This window comes from Mobula birostris, chromosome 7, assembly GCF_030028105.1.
Source record: "Mobula birostris isolate sMobBir1 chromosome 7, sMobBir1.hap1, whole genome shotgun sequence".
Taxonomy (NCBI): Eukaryota; Metazoa; Chordata; class Chondrichthyes; order Myliobatiformes; family Myliobatidae; genus Mobula; species Mobula birostris.
In genome coordinates, this window is record NC_092376.1 from 16,707,406 (window position 1) to 16,723,842 (window position 16,437).

The window sequence follows — 16,437 nt, forward strand, 5'->3', positions numbered from 1 at the left end:
TGTGTAAAGAACTTACCTCTGATATCCCTCCCTATACGTGATTAGCCAGCGCATGGGTTGAAAACAGGAGAGTGGGGATGACTGGATGAAATGGATCAGCCCATGACAGAATGGTGGAGCAGACTTGATGGGCCGAATGGCCTACTTCTGCTCCTAAATATTATGGCCTTATGGTATAATACTTTCCTCCTATCACCTTAAAATTATGCCCCCTCATATCAGCCATATTAGGTGGTAAGCATGAAGAAGAATTTTATTTTCAGTGTACACTTTGTCGGTGGGCATCTCCATAGATATGACTGGTCCTTCAGAATGACCCTTTTCAACAAACATGTCCCGAAAGGGCGACAAGTAGACATAACAGTTTACTTTCTTCCCAGGATGACATCATAAATTTTCCCTGTTCTTCGGACTTGCACATCCTTGAATCCGGCAGACTCCAGAAGGCTGACATACTCTGAGGCCGTTCGTTCCTTGCCCTCCGTCTGTACCAGCATGTTGAGGGAGTACAGCTGAGTGGTGATGGGACCACTCTGATCCTCGTTCAGTAAGGCTTCAATCACCAGCACTCCGCTACCTAATCAAAGCAGGAAAGTGTGGGGGAGATGAGCTTTCTTTTTTTAGCAGGAAGCAAGCAACACAAGTAAGGCCAACATAAAGTTATAAAACCGTAAGACATAGCCTCCAACTTCAGCCCTGCTGTCAAATTTATCTGGTCCATTTCAGACACCTCTATCCCCTTTCTCAATCTCTCTGTCTCTATCTCTGGAGACAGCTTATCTACAGATGTCTATTGGCTCTCCGGGCTACCTCAACTGTACCTCTTCCCACCCCGTTACCTGTAAAAATATCATCCCCTTCCTTCAGTTCCTCCATCTCCACCACATCTGCTTTCAGGATGAAGCCTTTCATTCCAGCACGAAGATGTCTTCCTTCTTCCAAGAAGGGGACTTCTTTTCCTCCACCATCAACACTGCTCTCAGCTGCATCTTTCATGAACATCAACTCTTACCATGTCATCCCACCCCTCCCCCTGCCCCCCTCCTCCCCCCCAGGATAGGGTTCCTCTTGGCCTCTCCAGTCTCCGCTTCCAGCACATAATTCTCCATAAGTTCCACCATCTCCATCTGGATCCCACCCCCAAGCACATCTTTCACTTTCCCACACTTTCTGCTTATCTATTCTCCCATAGACAATGGACTCCCTTGTCCATTCATCCATCTCCACTGATCTCCTTCCTGGTACTTACCCTTGTAAGCAGAACAAGTGCTACACCTGCCCCTACACCTCCTCCCTCTCAAACCTATTCTCCTGCCTTCTCCATGTAACCTTTGACACCCTTTTTAATCAAAAACCTATCGACCTCTGCTTTAAATATACCTATTGACTTGGCTTTCACAGCCACCAGTGGCAATGAATTCCACAGTTTCACCCCCTCTGACTAAAGAAATTCTTCCTCATTTCTTCTGGAATGGGATGTCCCTCCATTCTGAGGCTGTGCCCTCTGGTCCTAGACTCCTCAACTGTAGGAAGCATTTTTTTCCACATCCACTCTATCTAGGTCTTTCAATATTTGATAAGTTTCAATAAGTTCTACTCCTCATTCTTCTAAATGTCAGTGAGTACAGGCCCAGACACATCAAATGCTCCTTTAACCCTTTCATTCCTGGGATCATTCTCATAAATCTCCTCTGGAAGGCTATAGATAGGGTCAATGCAAGTAGGCTTTTTACACTGAGATTGAGTGAGATTAGAACTGGAGGCCATAGATTAAGGGTAAAATGTGAAATATTTAAGGGGAACCTGAGGGTAAACTTCTTCACTCAGAGGATAGTGCGAGTTGCCAGCGGAAATGGATGCAGTTAATATTCAATGCAATATGTAAGAGGAGTTTGTCAAGTACATGGAAGAAAAGGTTATGGAGGACTATGGTCCAGGTGTAAGTCGATGGGATGAAGCAGAATAACAGTTCAGTACAGACTAGATGGGATGAAGGCCCTGTTGCACTAGTGATCTATGACTTTATGACTTAATGTCCATCCTTAATTCCTCCCCCAGTGACATACTGTGTCATTTCACAATGCTTATTAATGTCACATTGATAAAGAATTTCCCATGCTCAAATTCATTGTGAACTAGGCTTGTCCTTTTCTGAAAACCTAGTAGTTTTATGGTCACCAAAGTCAATTATCATTACATTGAAGGAGGCCATTCAGCCCATTGTACCCTCTCCTACTTCCCAGCAGAATAATCCCATCAATTCTATTCCATCTCTCTTTCAAATGATTCCCTCTCACATGTGCATCAATCCCATAGAACATAGATTAGTACAACACAGAAACAGGCCACTCAACTGCCAAGATGCCTGTGCCGAACAGGACACCAAAATAAAACTGGATCTCTTTTATTTGTAGGTGATCCATATCCTTTCATTTTCTACATATTTGTGTGTCTGACTGCCTCTTAAATGCACCTACCATATCTGCCTCCACCACGACCTTTGACAGCACATTCCAGGCACCTACCACTCTGTGTAAAAAACCTTGACCCTCACATCTCCTTTAAACCTTTCCTCTCTCGGTTTAAATACAGGTACTCTATTATTTGATATTTCTACACTTGGAAAGAGAAGTTTTACTATCTCCCTTACCTGTGCCACTAATAAATTTATGATCTTCTACCCGGTCTCTCCTCAGACTCCGACTTGCAGGCGTTCCCAGCCTGCGCTCCACAGACCACTCGGTTAATGGTCAGGCTCCATGACATAAAATTGGCTGGAAACTCCTCTAGAGAAAACACTCAGTGCTTGTCCAATCTCACTTTAAATCTCATAGTCCTTAATCCAGGCAGCATCCCGGTAAACCTCATCTGTACCTTTTCCAAAGTCTCCACATCCCATTTGGTCCTTTAGATGTTCACACTAAGAAGTAACTAACCCAAAAGTCAAAATTCAAGATTGTTTAATGTCCTTTCTATTACACTGGTGTAAAGGAGAATGAATTAATTGTTATTCCAGATCCAATCCAATAAGGTAAAGAACACAATAATAAAAAACACAATAAATATAAATACATAAGACAGCTTTATGCATTGATTGATTATATGTCCATAAATTGACACTAGGCACAGGATAATCTGTACATAGAGTGACTGACAGAAAATGATAAAGTTGTGGAGGGTTGGGTTAGAGGGTGGAGGTGTTGATCAGCCTCACTGTTCGGAGAAAGTAACTGCTTTCGAGTCTGCTAGACCGGATGTGGATGATATGTAGCCTTTTCCCTGATGGGAATAGGACAAACTAATCTTCAAGCACATTGATAGGATGTGGGAGGAAACCAGAGCACCTGGGTGGGGGAGAGAGCTGTAGAAAGGATGGGCAAATTCCACACAGACAGACCCATGGCCGGGATTGAACCTGGATTCCTGGAGATGTGACAAAGCAGCAACACCCGCTACAACACTGTACCACCCTCTCTTTCCTTCCTACAAATGGCCCAAATAGTCCAATTTAATATCGGAGAATATATACAGTATACAACCTGAAATCCTTACTCTTCACAGGCATCCACGAAACAAGAAACCCCATAGACTGAATGATAGAAACATTAGAACCCCAAAGCCCTCCTCCACTCTTCCCATTCACAAGCAGCAGCAGAAGCATTGACCCTCCCCTTAATTGCACCAGTAGAAGCAGCTGAATTTGTCAATCCCAATATTTAATTAACTGAAATTAATTTCCCCATCTACCGACTTGAACCCGTGTCCCTGGATCATCAGCCCTGGCTCAAGGCTGTTTGTTCAGTCATTTAATATCACCCTATCTTTACCCTCATTCCCCTGGGATCCTGCTTAATTATCTTCCAATGAATTATGCAACTAATTCTCTTTGGTTCCACGGAGACACAATGGAGTCAAACTTCTAGTAATTGTTCTATCCCTTTCAGCCTGTTGTCTTCCTTTATCTCTCATCCTGATCCATCTGTCCCCCATTTTAAATAATCTTTTTCCCCTTCCTCCCCCATCCCTCTCTACCCGTCCATTACTCACACACGCCTCCCACCAGTTCCCCTCCCCACTTCTTTCTGCTGAATCGATGCTCTACCACCTTCCCCTAACATATCCCATCATCTACAACCTGGTGCCACTTCCATCTATCACCTCCCAGCTCTGATGTCATTACTGCCCCCATCTGCCTATCACACCTCTCCTCACCTGGATTCACCTATCACCTTCTAGCTCTCGCTACACCCCTACCATCCACATTTTTATCTCCCACTTTTTTCAGTCTCAACCTGAAATGACTACAGCCCATTTCTCACCAGACATACAGCTTGACCTGCTGAGTTCCTCCAGCACCTTTTGTGTTTTATGTTTTCTAGGTGTAAAGAGGATGTTTCTAGGACAGATGGCACATCCTCAGAATTAATCATGTCCCTGTAGAAGAGGTGAGGAGGAATTTCTTTAACTAGAGGGTGGTGAGCCTGTGGAATTCATGGCCACAGAGCTGTGGAGGCCCAGTCACTGGGTATATTAAGGTGGAGGCTGTTTGGCACTTAATTAATAAGGCTGTCAAAGGTTAAGAAGAGAAGGCAGGGTGATGGGGTTGAGAGGGATACTAAGTCAGCCATGATGGAATGGCAGAGCAGACTTTATGGGCTGAATGGCTTAATTCTGCTCCTATGTCTTGAGTGGCGGTGTGGAGATACATCTCTACCAAAGAAGATGCAAGGTGCTCCATCCATCCACTAGCCTGCAAGTCACCCTTGGGTAAGGTGTAGCACCTGCTGGGCTCCACCTATCAGGACCACTTGAAACCATGGGAACAGGTGGCAGATGGTCACATGGGCAGCTGCTGCTTATCACAAGTCCTGGTTGTGCAACGACTGACATCTGGCAGACAACCTCTGGACTATTGGTAATAGCCATGGTCACTTGACTTAACCATATAACCATATAACAATTACAGCATGGAAACAGGCCATCTCGGCCCTTCTAGTCCGTGCCGAACTCTTACTCTCACCTAGTCCCACCGACCCGCACTCAGTGTCTTGTAAAGACACTGCCTGGACGAAGGCAATGGCAAACCATTTCTGTAGAAAAAATTGCCAAGAACAATCATGGTCATGAGACCGTGATTGCCTACGTCATGTGACATGACGCGATGATGATGATATCTTCTGATCTTAATTTCTTCTGGATTCGAGCAAAATATACAGCCCTTTATTCTGGGAATATCTACCTGGTTTGCAGGCTTTGTTGACTTTGGTGAGCAGTTCCAGGCATTTATCTTGAGTCCAGTCATGAAGTATTCTAGCCAAAATATAAAGGTCTGCTTCAGGTATGGGGTCTTTGAAGAAGTCTCCTGTATTTGGAGAGAGAGAGTGGCATTAAGTTAGCAATCTGCTGTCATTTTAACCATTAAAATGAAAACTTTAAACCTTCCACAGTAGACTGTGCTTCTTTTCTGAAGGTGCTAACATTTGGGGCATTTGATTCCAATAAGGTAACTCAGTCCATGCGATCTACTGATTTGGCTTGTCCACCATAGCAGAATTTTTCAGAGTATTTTCTTCTTTAATACTCCTTAATGGCTTCCTTAATTGTGTGCTGTTCTGGTCACGGGTAATATATCGATAAAAATGAAAGCACAGAGAAAATTTACAAGGATATTGCCAAGACTTGAAGCCCTGAGTTATAGAGAAAGGTTGAGTAAGATGGGACTTAGTTCCCTAGAGTGTAGGAGAGTGAAGGGAGGTTCGATAGAAGTATACAAAATTATGAGGGGTATAGATAGACTAAATGCATTTAGGTCTTTTCCACAGAAGTTGGGTGGAATTAGAACTAGAGGTTATAGGTTAAAGATGAAATGTGGAATATTTAAGGGCAACTGGGGGCGGGGGGGGGTTGGAAACAGAGGGTGGTGAGAGTGTGGAACAATTTGCCAGCAAAATGGCGGATGTGGGGACAATTTCAACATTTAAGAGAAGTGTAGATATGTACATGGTTGGGAAGGGTATGGAGGGTTATAGTCCAGGTGCAGGTTGGTGGGAGTAGGCCAAATAATGGCTCAGCACAGACTGGAAAGGGCCTGTTTATATGCTGGAGAGTCAACCTTCATAAAATGCTATTTTTTCTCTTTTCATTTTTGATTATCCTATCAGATTACATGTTAACAGGGTGATGGGAGATGGTGAGATGTAGGAGACGTGATAAGTTAGTTGGGATTTGCACTAGGAAAGGTCTAGCCATCTCCAACATAGAGCAGCTTGACTCTTAATTAACTCTATTTTCATGTTTTGTATTTCTCCTAGAGCTAGCTCTCTGGTGAAAGTGACATCAATTAAAAGGCCTCTTCTGCTACCAAACAGGACTCCCATTCATTTACAGTGAGATATCACAGGACCACCAAGGAAATTCCCATCACCTATTGCACCATGAAACTGATGCTATGCTAACATACATCTATATATTATTTATATGTATAGAAGATGATCTCATGTATTTATATTTATTGTGTTCTTTATGTTTATAGTGTTTATTTTATATGCCAAGTCAAATTTAGGGTAAAAGTCATTTCATTCTCCTTATTGCTTGTGTACTGACGAATGACAACAATCTTGAATTTTCCTTCAATGGTTTACAGAGTAACAGTGAGGAGAAGGAGTGTTAGAAACTTGTCTCTGATGGTGTTTTTCTTTCGCACTAATGCCTTGTTTTTCATTCTTGCTCTTTCTTCCACTTCTCACTGTCTCGTACAATCTGTGCTTAACTTAGAGAAAGTTCTGTGTGCTGTTGTCTGAATCTACATAGTGTACGATCATAAATCAAAGGAGCAGAATTAGGCTATTCAGCCCACTGAGCCTGCTCTACTATCCCATTGTGGCTGATTTATTGTCCCTTTCTCCCTGTACCTTTTGACTCCCTTACTAATCAAGAACCTATCAACCTCTACTTTAAATATACCCAATGACTTGGCCACCACAGCTGTGGCAATGAACTTATTTAGCTGTGGCTAAATAAATTCCTCCACATCTCTGTTCTAAAGGGATATCCTTCTATTCTGAGGCAGTGCCCTCTAGTACTAGACTCCCCCACTATTGGAAACACCTTCTCCATGTCTACTCTATCTAGGCCCTTCAATATTCAATAGGTTCCACTGAGATTTCCCATCATGCCTGTGATGCAGCTGTAAGCATTGTCCCTATACCTCACTGTACTTGTGCACATGACAATAGAACTCATCTTGATTCCATTGGAAAGATGCATCAGGTTATACTCACTCAGACTATCAACAACTATACTCATCCATTATTACCAGCACAAGGTATAATTAACTGAAGCGATTTGGTACCATTGAGGTCAGGAAGCAAATGAAACTAAATGTTCATTATCATAACATCAACCGTCAGGCTCCTGAACAGTGTGGGTAATTTCACTCACCTCAACACTAAACTGATTCCACCACCTTCTTGAACTCACTTTCTTGAACTCTACAGCTCATGTTCTCAGTAATAGGCATCCATTAGTCTCCTGAGACCATGGATTTGTGCTTTGGAAAGTTTCCAGGGCACAGGCCTGGGCAAGGCTGTATGGAAGACCGGCAGTTGCCCATGTTGCAAGTCTCCTCTCTCCACGCTACCGATGTTGTCCAAGGGAAGGGCATTAGGACCCATACAGCTTGGCACCGGTGTCATCGCAGAGCAATGTGTGGTAAAGTGCCTTGCTCAAGGACACACACGCTACCTCAGCCAAGGCTCGAACTAGCGACCTTCAAATCACTAGACGAACGCCTTAACCACTTGGCTACTGAGAATAATACTTTTCTCAGTATTATTTATTTAGCATTTGCAGAGTTTGCTTTCCTTTGCACACTGGTTGTTTCTCAGTCTTTGTGTGTAGCTTTTCCCCTGAGCCTATTGCATTTCTTTGTTATACTGTGGATGCCTGCAAGAAAATGTGATGTGGTAACAAACTGTATACAAGCATTGATAATAAATTTACTCTGATCTTTGGTCATAGTTTGAATTAGAAATGGGGCAAGTTTGCAATAAGACGGTTGAGAAGCGGAGTTGAGAGAGTTGTTGAAATAGCTTTTGATAAGATATTGTGGTCTGATGTAAGTTAAAACGACAGAATGTTGAGATGCTGGAATCAGGTGTTACAGGGTCATAGAGTTGTGCAGCATGGAACCAGGTCCTTCGGCTAGTTGTTGCCCCATGAAAGCTAGTCCCATTGCCAGTGTTTGGCTCAGAACCTTCACACCTTTCTCAATCATTTATCCCTGTCCAAATGTCCTTTAAAAGTTGTTATTCTACCTGCTTCAACTACTTCCTCTGGCAGCTCGTTCCACATACCTGCCTCCCTTTGAAGAAAAAGGGTCTCTTCAAGTTCCGATTAGATCTTCTCCCTCCCACCCAAGCGGTAAAGGCCTAGCCTGTTGAACTTCTCCCAATAACTCCAGTGTCTCAAGACAATGTGACCTCAATACACTATCATAATGATCTGCGTGGATGGCATGCAAAACAAAGTTTCTCACTGTACCTTAGTTTGTGTGACAATAATAAAGAAATTTACTGATTTATGATTTTTTTCTGCACTCTTTCCAGTTTAATAACATCTTTTCTGTAGCAGCGTGACCAAAACTGAACACAGTACTCCAAGTCAAAATTCAAGATTGGGTTGTGCTGGGTGGGACTACAACTACAGGTCATGGGTTAAGGGTGAAAGGTGAAAAGTTTAACGGGAACATGAGGGAAAACTTCTTCACTCAGAGGGTGGTGAGAGTGTGGAATGAGCTGCCAGTGCACATGATGCATGCAAGCTTGATTTCAATGTTTAAGAGAAGTTTGGATAGGTACATGGATGGTAGGGGTATAGAGGGCAATGGTCCTGGTGCAGGTCGATGGGAGTAGGCAGCTTAAACATGGAGAAGATGGCCAAAGGGCCTGTATCTGTGCTGTACTTTTCTATGACTCTAAGATTCAAATTTATTTATTGCGTGTACATGGAAACATACAGAGAAATGCTGAAGGATGTGCTGGGGGTAGCCTGAGAGTGTCACCACACATTCTAGTGCCAACATAGCATGCCCACAATGCTCAGCAGAACAACACAGAACACAACCAAACAGAACAGCAAGCAAAACAGCAACAAAATAAGCCCCTTTCCTTCCTCCCAACTATCAATGTGCAAACCCAAATCTAGCCTCACCAACATTCTGAGTGACTGCAGCAAGACTTCTGAACTTTTACACTCAATCTCAAATCTTCCTTAACATAATTTCCAGTCTTTCTGTCTTTCCCCTCTTCCCCTTCCCTATTAGATTAGATTATGAGGACACTCAGTCCTCGTTTATTGTCATTTAGAAATGCATGCATGCATTAAGAAATGATACAATGTTCCTCCAGAGAGATATCACAAAAAAAAAGACAAACCAAAGACTAACACTGACAAGACCACATAATTATAACATATAGTTACAGCATTACAGCATCTAGTGTTGGCGCGTGGCCAAGTGGTTAAGGCGTTCGTCTAGTGATTCAAAGGTCGCTAGTTCGAGCCTTGGCTGAGGCAGCGTGTGTGTCCTTGAGCAAGGCACTTTACCACACATTGCTCTGCGACAACACCAGTGCCAAGCTGTATGGGTCCTTAAGCCCTTCCCTTGGACAACATCAGTGGCGTGGAGAGGAGAGACTTGCAGCATGGGCAACTGCTGGTCTTCCATACAACCTTGCCCAGGCCTGCGCCCTGGAAACCTTCCAAGGTGCAAATCCATGGTCTCATGAGACTAACGGATGCCTATAAAAGTTACAACAGTGCAAAGCAATACCATAATTTGATAAAGAGCAGACCATGAGAACGGTAAAAAAAAAGTCTCAAAGTTCCGATGGACTCCCGATAGTCCCCGATAGCAGGCGGCAGAAGGGAGAAACTCTCTCTGCCATAAACCTCCAGGCACTGACAACTGTCAATGCATTGGAAGCACCCGACCACAGCCGACTCTGAGTCCGTCCGAAAACTTCGAGCCTCCGACCAGCTTTTCGACACCGAGCACCATCTCTGCCGAGTGCTTTGACCCCGTCCCAGCCGCCAAGCAACGAGCAAAGCCGAGGATTCGGGGCCTTTCCCCTCCGGAGATTCTGGATCACACAGTAACAGCGGCAGCAAAAAAGGCATTTCAGAAGTTTCTCCAGATGTTCCTCCGTTCTCTCACATCTGTTGCCATCAAACCAGGATTGTGCACGGCACCCTACTTGACAGATTACAGATATCATTCACCGGAGTGGCCGCGCATGCTGCGTCGCGCCGCCATCTTCTCCTCCTCTTCCAAAACCTGACACACGAGATAAGTTCTAGGTTGCATTCACTTTTTAATGAATAAAGAATGTTTTAAGAACATACTTTCCAGAGATGTGTATATCTTGGTACTGCAGTTCACAGCTTGAGCTTAGGCTGCAAGTCTTAATTAATTTATTAAGTAATCACCAAAATAGCATTTTTGTGTCCCATGTAGGAGTAATTTGAGACAAGATATTTGATGAGTGGAGTGCTTGAGGGGAACAGGATTTAAGATCTAAGCTTTCCAAAGCCTTCTCTTACCGGTATTTTTTTTTCAGCTCATGTCTGGTAGTGCTGTAGATTAAGTGACAGTGATTGATGACTATGATGAAATTAATTTGCTATCATTGTCATGTGTGACATCAGCCACAGTGGGATGCATACCATTCCATTACTGTACTGCAGTAGGAATGTGATTGCACTGGAGAGGACGTTGTGTGGGATGGAGTGTCTCAGTTATAGACTGGGTTTGTTTGATTTAGAGTGGAGGAGGCTGGTGAGTCTTAATAGAGTTCTACAAAAGTATGAGGAGAAAGATAGAATAGATAGTTGGAAACTGAACATTAGTGTCATCACAAAGAAGGCACAGCAGCACTTCTACCTTCTTACAGGATTGTGTTGATTCTGCATGTCACTAGAAACTTTGACAAACTTTTATAGATGTATAGTGGAGAGTTGCATCACAGCCAGGAAGGTGTGGAAGCACCAATGCTCAAGAACAGAAAAGGCTGCAGGAAGTGGCGGACACAGCCAGCCTGTCATAGCATAACCCTCCCTGCCATTTAATACATTTACATGGAGCACTGCCACAGGAAAGCAGCGTCCATCAGAGACACCCTCCATCCAGGCTATGCTGTCCTCTCAGTACTGCCATCAGGCAGGAACTACAGCAGCCTTAGTGATGACACCATCCGATTCAGGAACAGTTTTTATCCTACAACCATCAGGCTCCTGAACCAGCGTTGATAATTCCACTCAGCACAACGCTGAACTAATTCCATAGCCTACAGACTCATTTTCAATGACTATTTACAACTCATGTTCTCAGCCTTTTTTTTTTGAGCAGTCTGGCTATCATTTCCGAAATATTTCAACTGTATGGAAGGACAATCTGTTTGGTCACTTCTTGGTTATGTGTTGTCAACCTTCTTGTTTGGTCTACAATATCCAAAGTGGGGACGGCAGCAAATATTATGTCAACCAAACTGGGAGAAAACCAGCCACAATGATCCATGAACATCAACTGGCATCTCAAGGTAATATATAGTAACATACACATACTTTAACAATAAATTTATTTTGACTTTGGCTCTTACAATAACAGATATCTAAAATCAGGTAAGTAGTCAGAGGTACAGAGGGAATCAGAGAAAGAACATTTTTGACCAGAGAATTTTAGAAACCTGGAACTCACTGACTGAGGATGTGGTGGAGGAAGACAGACAGAGAGTCATACCTTATTTAAGAACTATTTAGATGGGCAATTGAATCGCCAAGGCAGAGAAGACAATGGACCAATGTTGTTAGATAGGATTAGTTCACTTGCTCGTTATGCACCATATCGTATGACGTGGGCAATCATAGGCTTTCCGTGACCACGATTGCTCTTCGCAAAACTTTTCTACAGAAGTGGCTTGTCACTGGCTCTTCTGGGCTGTGTCCCCAGCCATTATCAATACTCTTCAGAGATTGTCTGCCTGGCGTCAGTGGTCACATAGCCAGGACTTGTGATATGTACCAACTGCTCATTCAACCAACCACTACCTGCTCCTGTGGCTTCACGTGGGTGGGGGGAGGGGTGTGGTTCTAAGCAGGTGCTGTACCTTGCTAAGGGTGATCTACAGGTTAGCAGAAGGAAGGAGCGCCTTACACCTCCTTTGGTGGAGACGTATCTCCACCCAGCCACCCCAAATGAGTTTAGTAGAGACGCGTAATAGATAATTGGCACGGATGTGATGGTTTGAAGGTCTCTTCCTGCAAACTAAATGGATTGAATTATAGAGAGAGGTTGAGCAAACTAGAACATTCATTAGTGTTTAGGAGAATGAGGGATGATCTTAATTAGGTGCAAAAATCATGAGGGGGATAGATAGCATAAATGCACATGGACTTTTCCCACGATTGGGAAATCAAGAACAAGAGGGCATAGGCTTGGGGGTGAGAGGGGGAGAGATTTAATAGGACACTGAAGTGGAACTTTTTCACCCAGCGTGTGGTCCATATATGAAAAGAGCAGGTACATGTTAGAGGCAGGTACATTAACAACATTTAAGACCATAAGGTGTAGGAGCAGAATTATGCCATTTGGCCCATCAAGTCTGCCCTGCCATTTCATCATGGCTGATCCATTTTCCCTCTCAGTCCAATCACCTGCCTTCACCCTGTATCACTTCATGCCCTGACTAATCAAGAATCTGTCAACCTCTGCGTTAAGTATACATAAAGACCTAGCCTCCACAGATGCCTGTGGCAATGAATTCCACAGATTCACTCTCTGGCTAAAGAAATTCCTCCTCATCTCCATTCCATCAAGATGCCCCTCTATTTTGAGACAATGTCCTCTGGTCTTAGAATGCCCCACTACAGGAAACATTCTCTCCACGTCCTCTCTATTGAGGCCTTTCAACATTCAATAGGCCTCAATGCGGTCACTCTTCATTCTTCTGAATTCCAGTGAGTACAGGCCCATAGTCATCAAATGCTCTTCATGTGATAAGCCATTCAATCCCAGAATCATTTTTGGAAACCTCCTTTGAATCATCTCCAGTGTCAGCACATCATTTCTTAGACAAAAGGCCCAAAACTGCTCACAATATTCCAGTCGAGACCCCACCACTGCTTTATAAAGCATCAATAATACATCTTGTTTTTATATTTAAAAGATATTTGGAATGGTAGATGAATAGGAATGGCTTAAAGGAATATGGGGGAGAAACATGCAAATGGGAGTATCAGTTAAGAACCTTGGTCAGCAAGGGCTGGCTGGGCTTATTTCTGCACTGTGCATCTCAGTGAGTCTGAAGTCCAATGATTATGAAGTCCTTTTGCCACCCAGTCATTCGTGTAATTCTATTTACCTTCATGGAATAGAATCTGTTTTTCCTCTTGGGACACAAAGTGTTTCCCTGCCACTTCCAAGACTTTTGGAAGGTCGTAGATAGTAACTTTTGCCTGTGGATATGTAGAGATGCATTCCTTTGCCAACGCACCAGTGCACCCTTTAAAATAAAGGAACAAAATATACTTTTCAGTATAGTTGTAATTAGTCACCATGCCTCTGGGACTAACAAAGTAACGATGTGAAAAAAACTATTTAAAGGATAGCTTTGTTACTACAATACTTCTTTTTACTTTTTAAAGTAATACAGAATACAGAATATATAATGGATTATACTTTCCTCCATTTTGCTTTAGTATCGTACCCCCAAAACAAACCTCCCCCCCACCCGCCCTCCCCGAACACGTATATTTACAACACAACAATTCACAAATACAAGTACGGACATTTCACAACCATAGCCCCACACTATTTCAATACGACGGCTCACACACATCTGCAACATGTCAGATGATCCAAAATATACTCATATTTACAATTCATCAACCACCCTGTGAGGTAAATTATAAGCGTGTTAAATGGGAGGCAACTTCCTAAGTACAATCAAATGCCCTCAACTAGTAGATAATTCCTTAAGACTCCCAAAATATGATAAGAAAGGTCCCCATTTCGAATAGAGCTTTTTCACAGACCCCCTCAAAGTGAATTTAATCTTTTCTAATTTCAGAAAAAAACATTACATCTTCTAACCAAGCAGCAGCAGATTTCCAAACCAGCAAAATTCTCCTACGGGCCAATAGCAATGTAAATGCAATGATATCCGACTGGCTTGCATTTAAACCCAAATCATCATCTGCCACACCAAATACAGCTATAAGCGGGCAAGGTCTCAGTGTCACCCCCAAAACCTCACTGATAATTTTAAAAACCAGTGCCTAATAGTCATCAAGCCGAGGGCATGACCAAAATGCATGTACTAAACCAGCCGGAGAGAAGGAACACCTGTCACAGCCAGCGTCTGTCCCAGGGTATATGTCTGCAAGTCTGGCTTTACTTAAATGTACTCTGTGTAAAATTTTGAATTGTATGAGCCCCAGTCTAGCACATGAAGGTGAGAAATGAACCCTATTCAATACTTTTGCCCAATGTTCCTCCGCAAGGTCAGATGCTGGGGACATTTTTCCCAAGTCCTCTAGTGCTTTCGCGTGCTCACCGAGTCGGCCCTAAACCAACCGGTGTCTCTGGAGCCAAGCAAACGAGACCAAGAATGTTCCTGGTTTGTTTTCACTCCTTTGAAGATAAGCAACGCATCATCAATAGACGGAAGCAGGAGCTGTATTTCCGCGGACACCGCATGTTTTTTTATGAAGATTTTAGTGCGGAGCTGGGTAAAAAACGAGCAGCTTTCAAGGAGGTGAAATTCCTGCTTTACGGGAAAGGGGTCAGGTTTGGCCTCTTGTATCCTGCCCAGCTCCGGGTCATGCATGAAGGTAAAAAGCATTATTTCCATACACCAGAGGCGGACAAAGAGTTTTACCATTCACGCAGGGGAGAAGAAGAACGAGAAGAGCAATGACTTTTTTTTAAGGTTACTCATGCAGCATGGAAGGGGTCTCATGCCGAGGCAAACTGTTAATTTTCACAATCCACTTCTTTGTTCATTTTTTTCCAGTTTAATTTGTGGGACGCGATCAGTTCGAACTGCTACGCTGCCGAAACTGATTAACAAAAACTTTCAACCAGCAAAATGTAAATATTTGGGATTCGTATCTCGGGCGTTTAAGTTGCCCAGTGTGTGTTTTTTGTTTTTAATGCTTAGCTTGACCTGTGTCATCTTTAGCCTATATGTTATATTAAAGGTAATATAAGTGATAGGATAAATTTTAAGGAGGGGAGCCACCCTAGATTACATTGAAAGTTGGGTTGTATGGGGAATGCCTTGGAAGTTTTTTGTTGGGTACTGCCTGCGATCATCCTCAATTGGGGAGGTAGATCTAGGTTTCGGGGGTTAATTGGTTTTTTTTGTTTGCGTAAAGGGGTGGGGGGAGTGTTTGGGGGGCCTACTATGGCAGTTTATTCTTTTGTGTGTCACGGATTGATCAGACTTTCTTTTCATTGTGCGTTATTGTGTGCAACTTATGCCCTTGCACTGTTTTGGACTGCAGGCCCTGTGTGCCTTTTGATACGGTTAACGTGAGTGCTGCTGATGGAGGCCACCCTGTGAGGTTTATTTCTTGGAATGTAAAGGGGCTCAATGGTCCGGTTAAAAGAGCTAAAGTTTCCTCTCATCTGAAACAATTAAAAGCAGATACACTATTCCTACAAGAGACACATTTAAGAGTGGAGGACCATAATAGACTTCCTAAAGCATGGATTAGTCAGGTTTTTCATTCCAGATTTAATAGTAGGTACGGGGGGGGGTGGGGGGTGGCAATATTAATCACCAAAAGAATGCAGTTCACACCATCTGATGTAATCAGTGACCCTAATGGTCACTTTGTTATAGTCTCTGGCTCTCTCTTTCAGATACTTGTTATTTTGGTAAATGTTTATGCTCCTAATTGGGACGATGTCCAATTTGCAAATAAGGTTTTGTCATTAATACCTAACCTGAATACACATAAGCTAATCTCTTCCGGAGATTTGAACTGTGCTATTGACCCACTGCTTGATAGGTCTTGCCCTAGGGGAATATTTTCTGGTATGGCAAAGGCCTTCTCGATGTTTATGCAACAAAATGGTTATATGGATCCTTGGAGATTTTTGAATCCATCAGTTAGGCAATTCTCTTTCTTCTCTCATGTTCACCACTCCTATTCCAGGCTAGACTATTTCTTTATAGATAATTCCTTGATACCTATGATTAGACAAATTGAATACACTGCTATAGTTATATCTATCTGATCACTCGCCCGTGAAACTGGACCTATGTCTTCCTTTAAACGTTAGAGAACGGCCTCTGTGGAGCCTTAACCCCCTTTTGCTTTCTAATGAGAAATTTTGTAGTTATATATCAGCTAACATTGACACATTCTTCGAGA

At 43.1% G+C, this 16,437-nt stretch overlaps 1 protein-coding gene across 1 annotated transcript in view; it reads right to left on the minus strand.

Moving 5' to 3' along the window:
* Positions 1–289: 289 nt before the first annotated feature.
* asmt (acetylserotonin O-methyltransferase) overlaps positions 290–16,437 on the minus strand; it is a 46,810-nt gene continuing 30,662 nt past the window's right edge. The window contains exons 6-8 of the mRNA XM_072264227.1: positions 13,416–13,556; positions 5,240–5,362; positions 290–577 (exon numbers count right to left, since the gene is read on the minus strand). Of these exons, the coding sequence (XP_072120328.1) occupies positions 366–577; positions 5,240–5,362; positions 13,416–13,556 (476 nt within the window). The 3' untranslated portion in view covers positions 290–365. The remainder of the gene's footprint in view (positions 578–5,239; positions 5,363–13,415; positions 13,557–16,437) is intronic.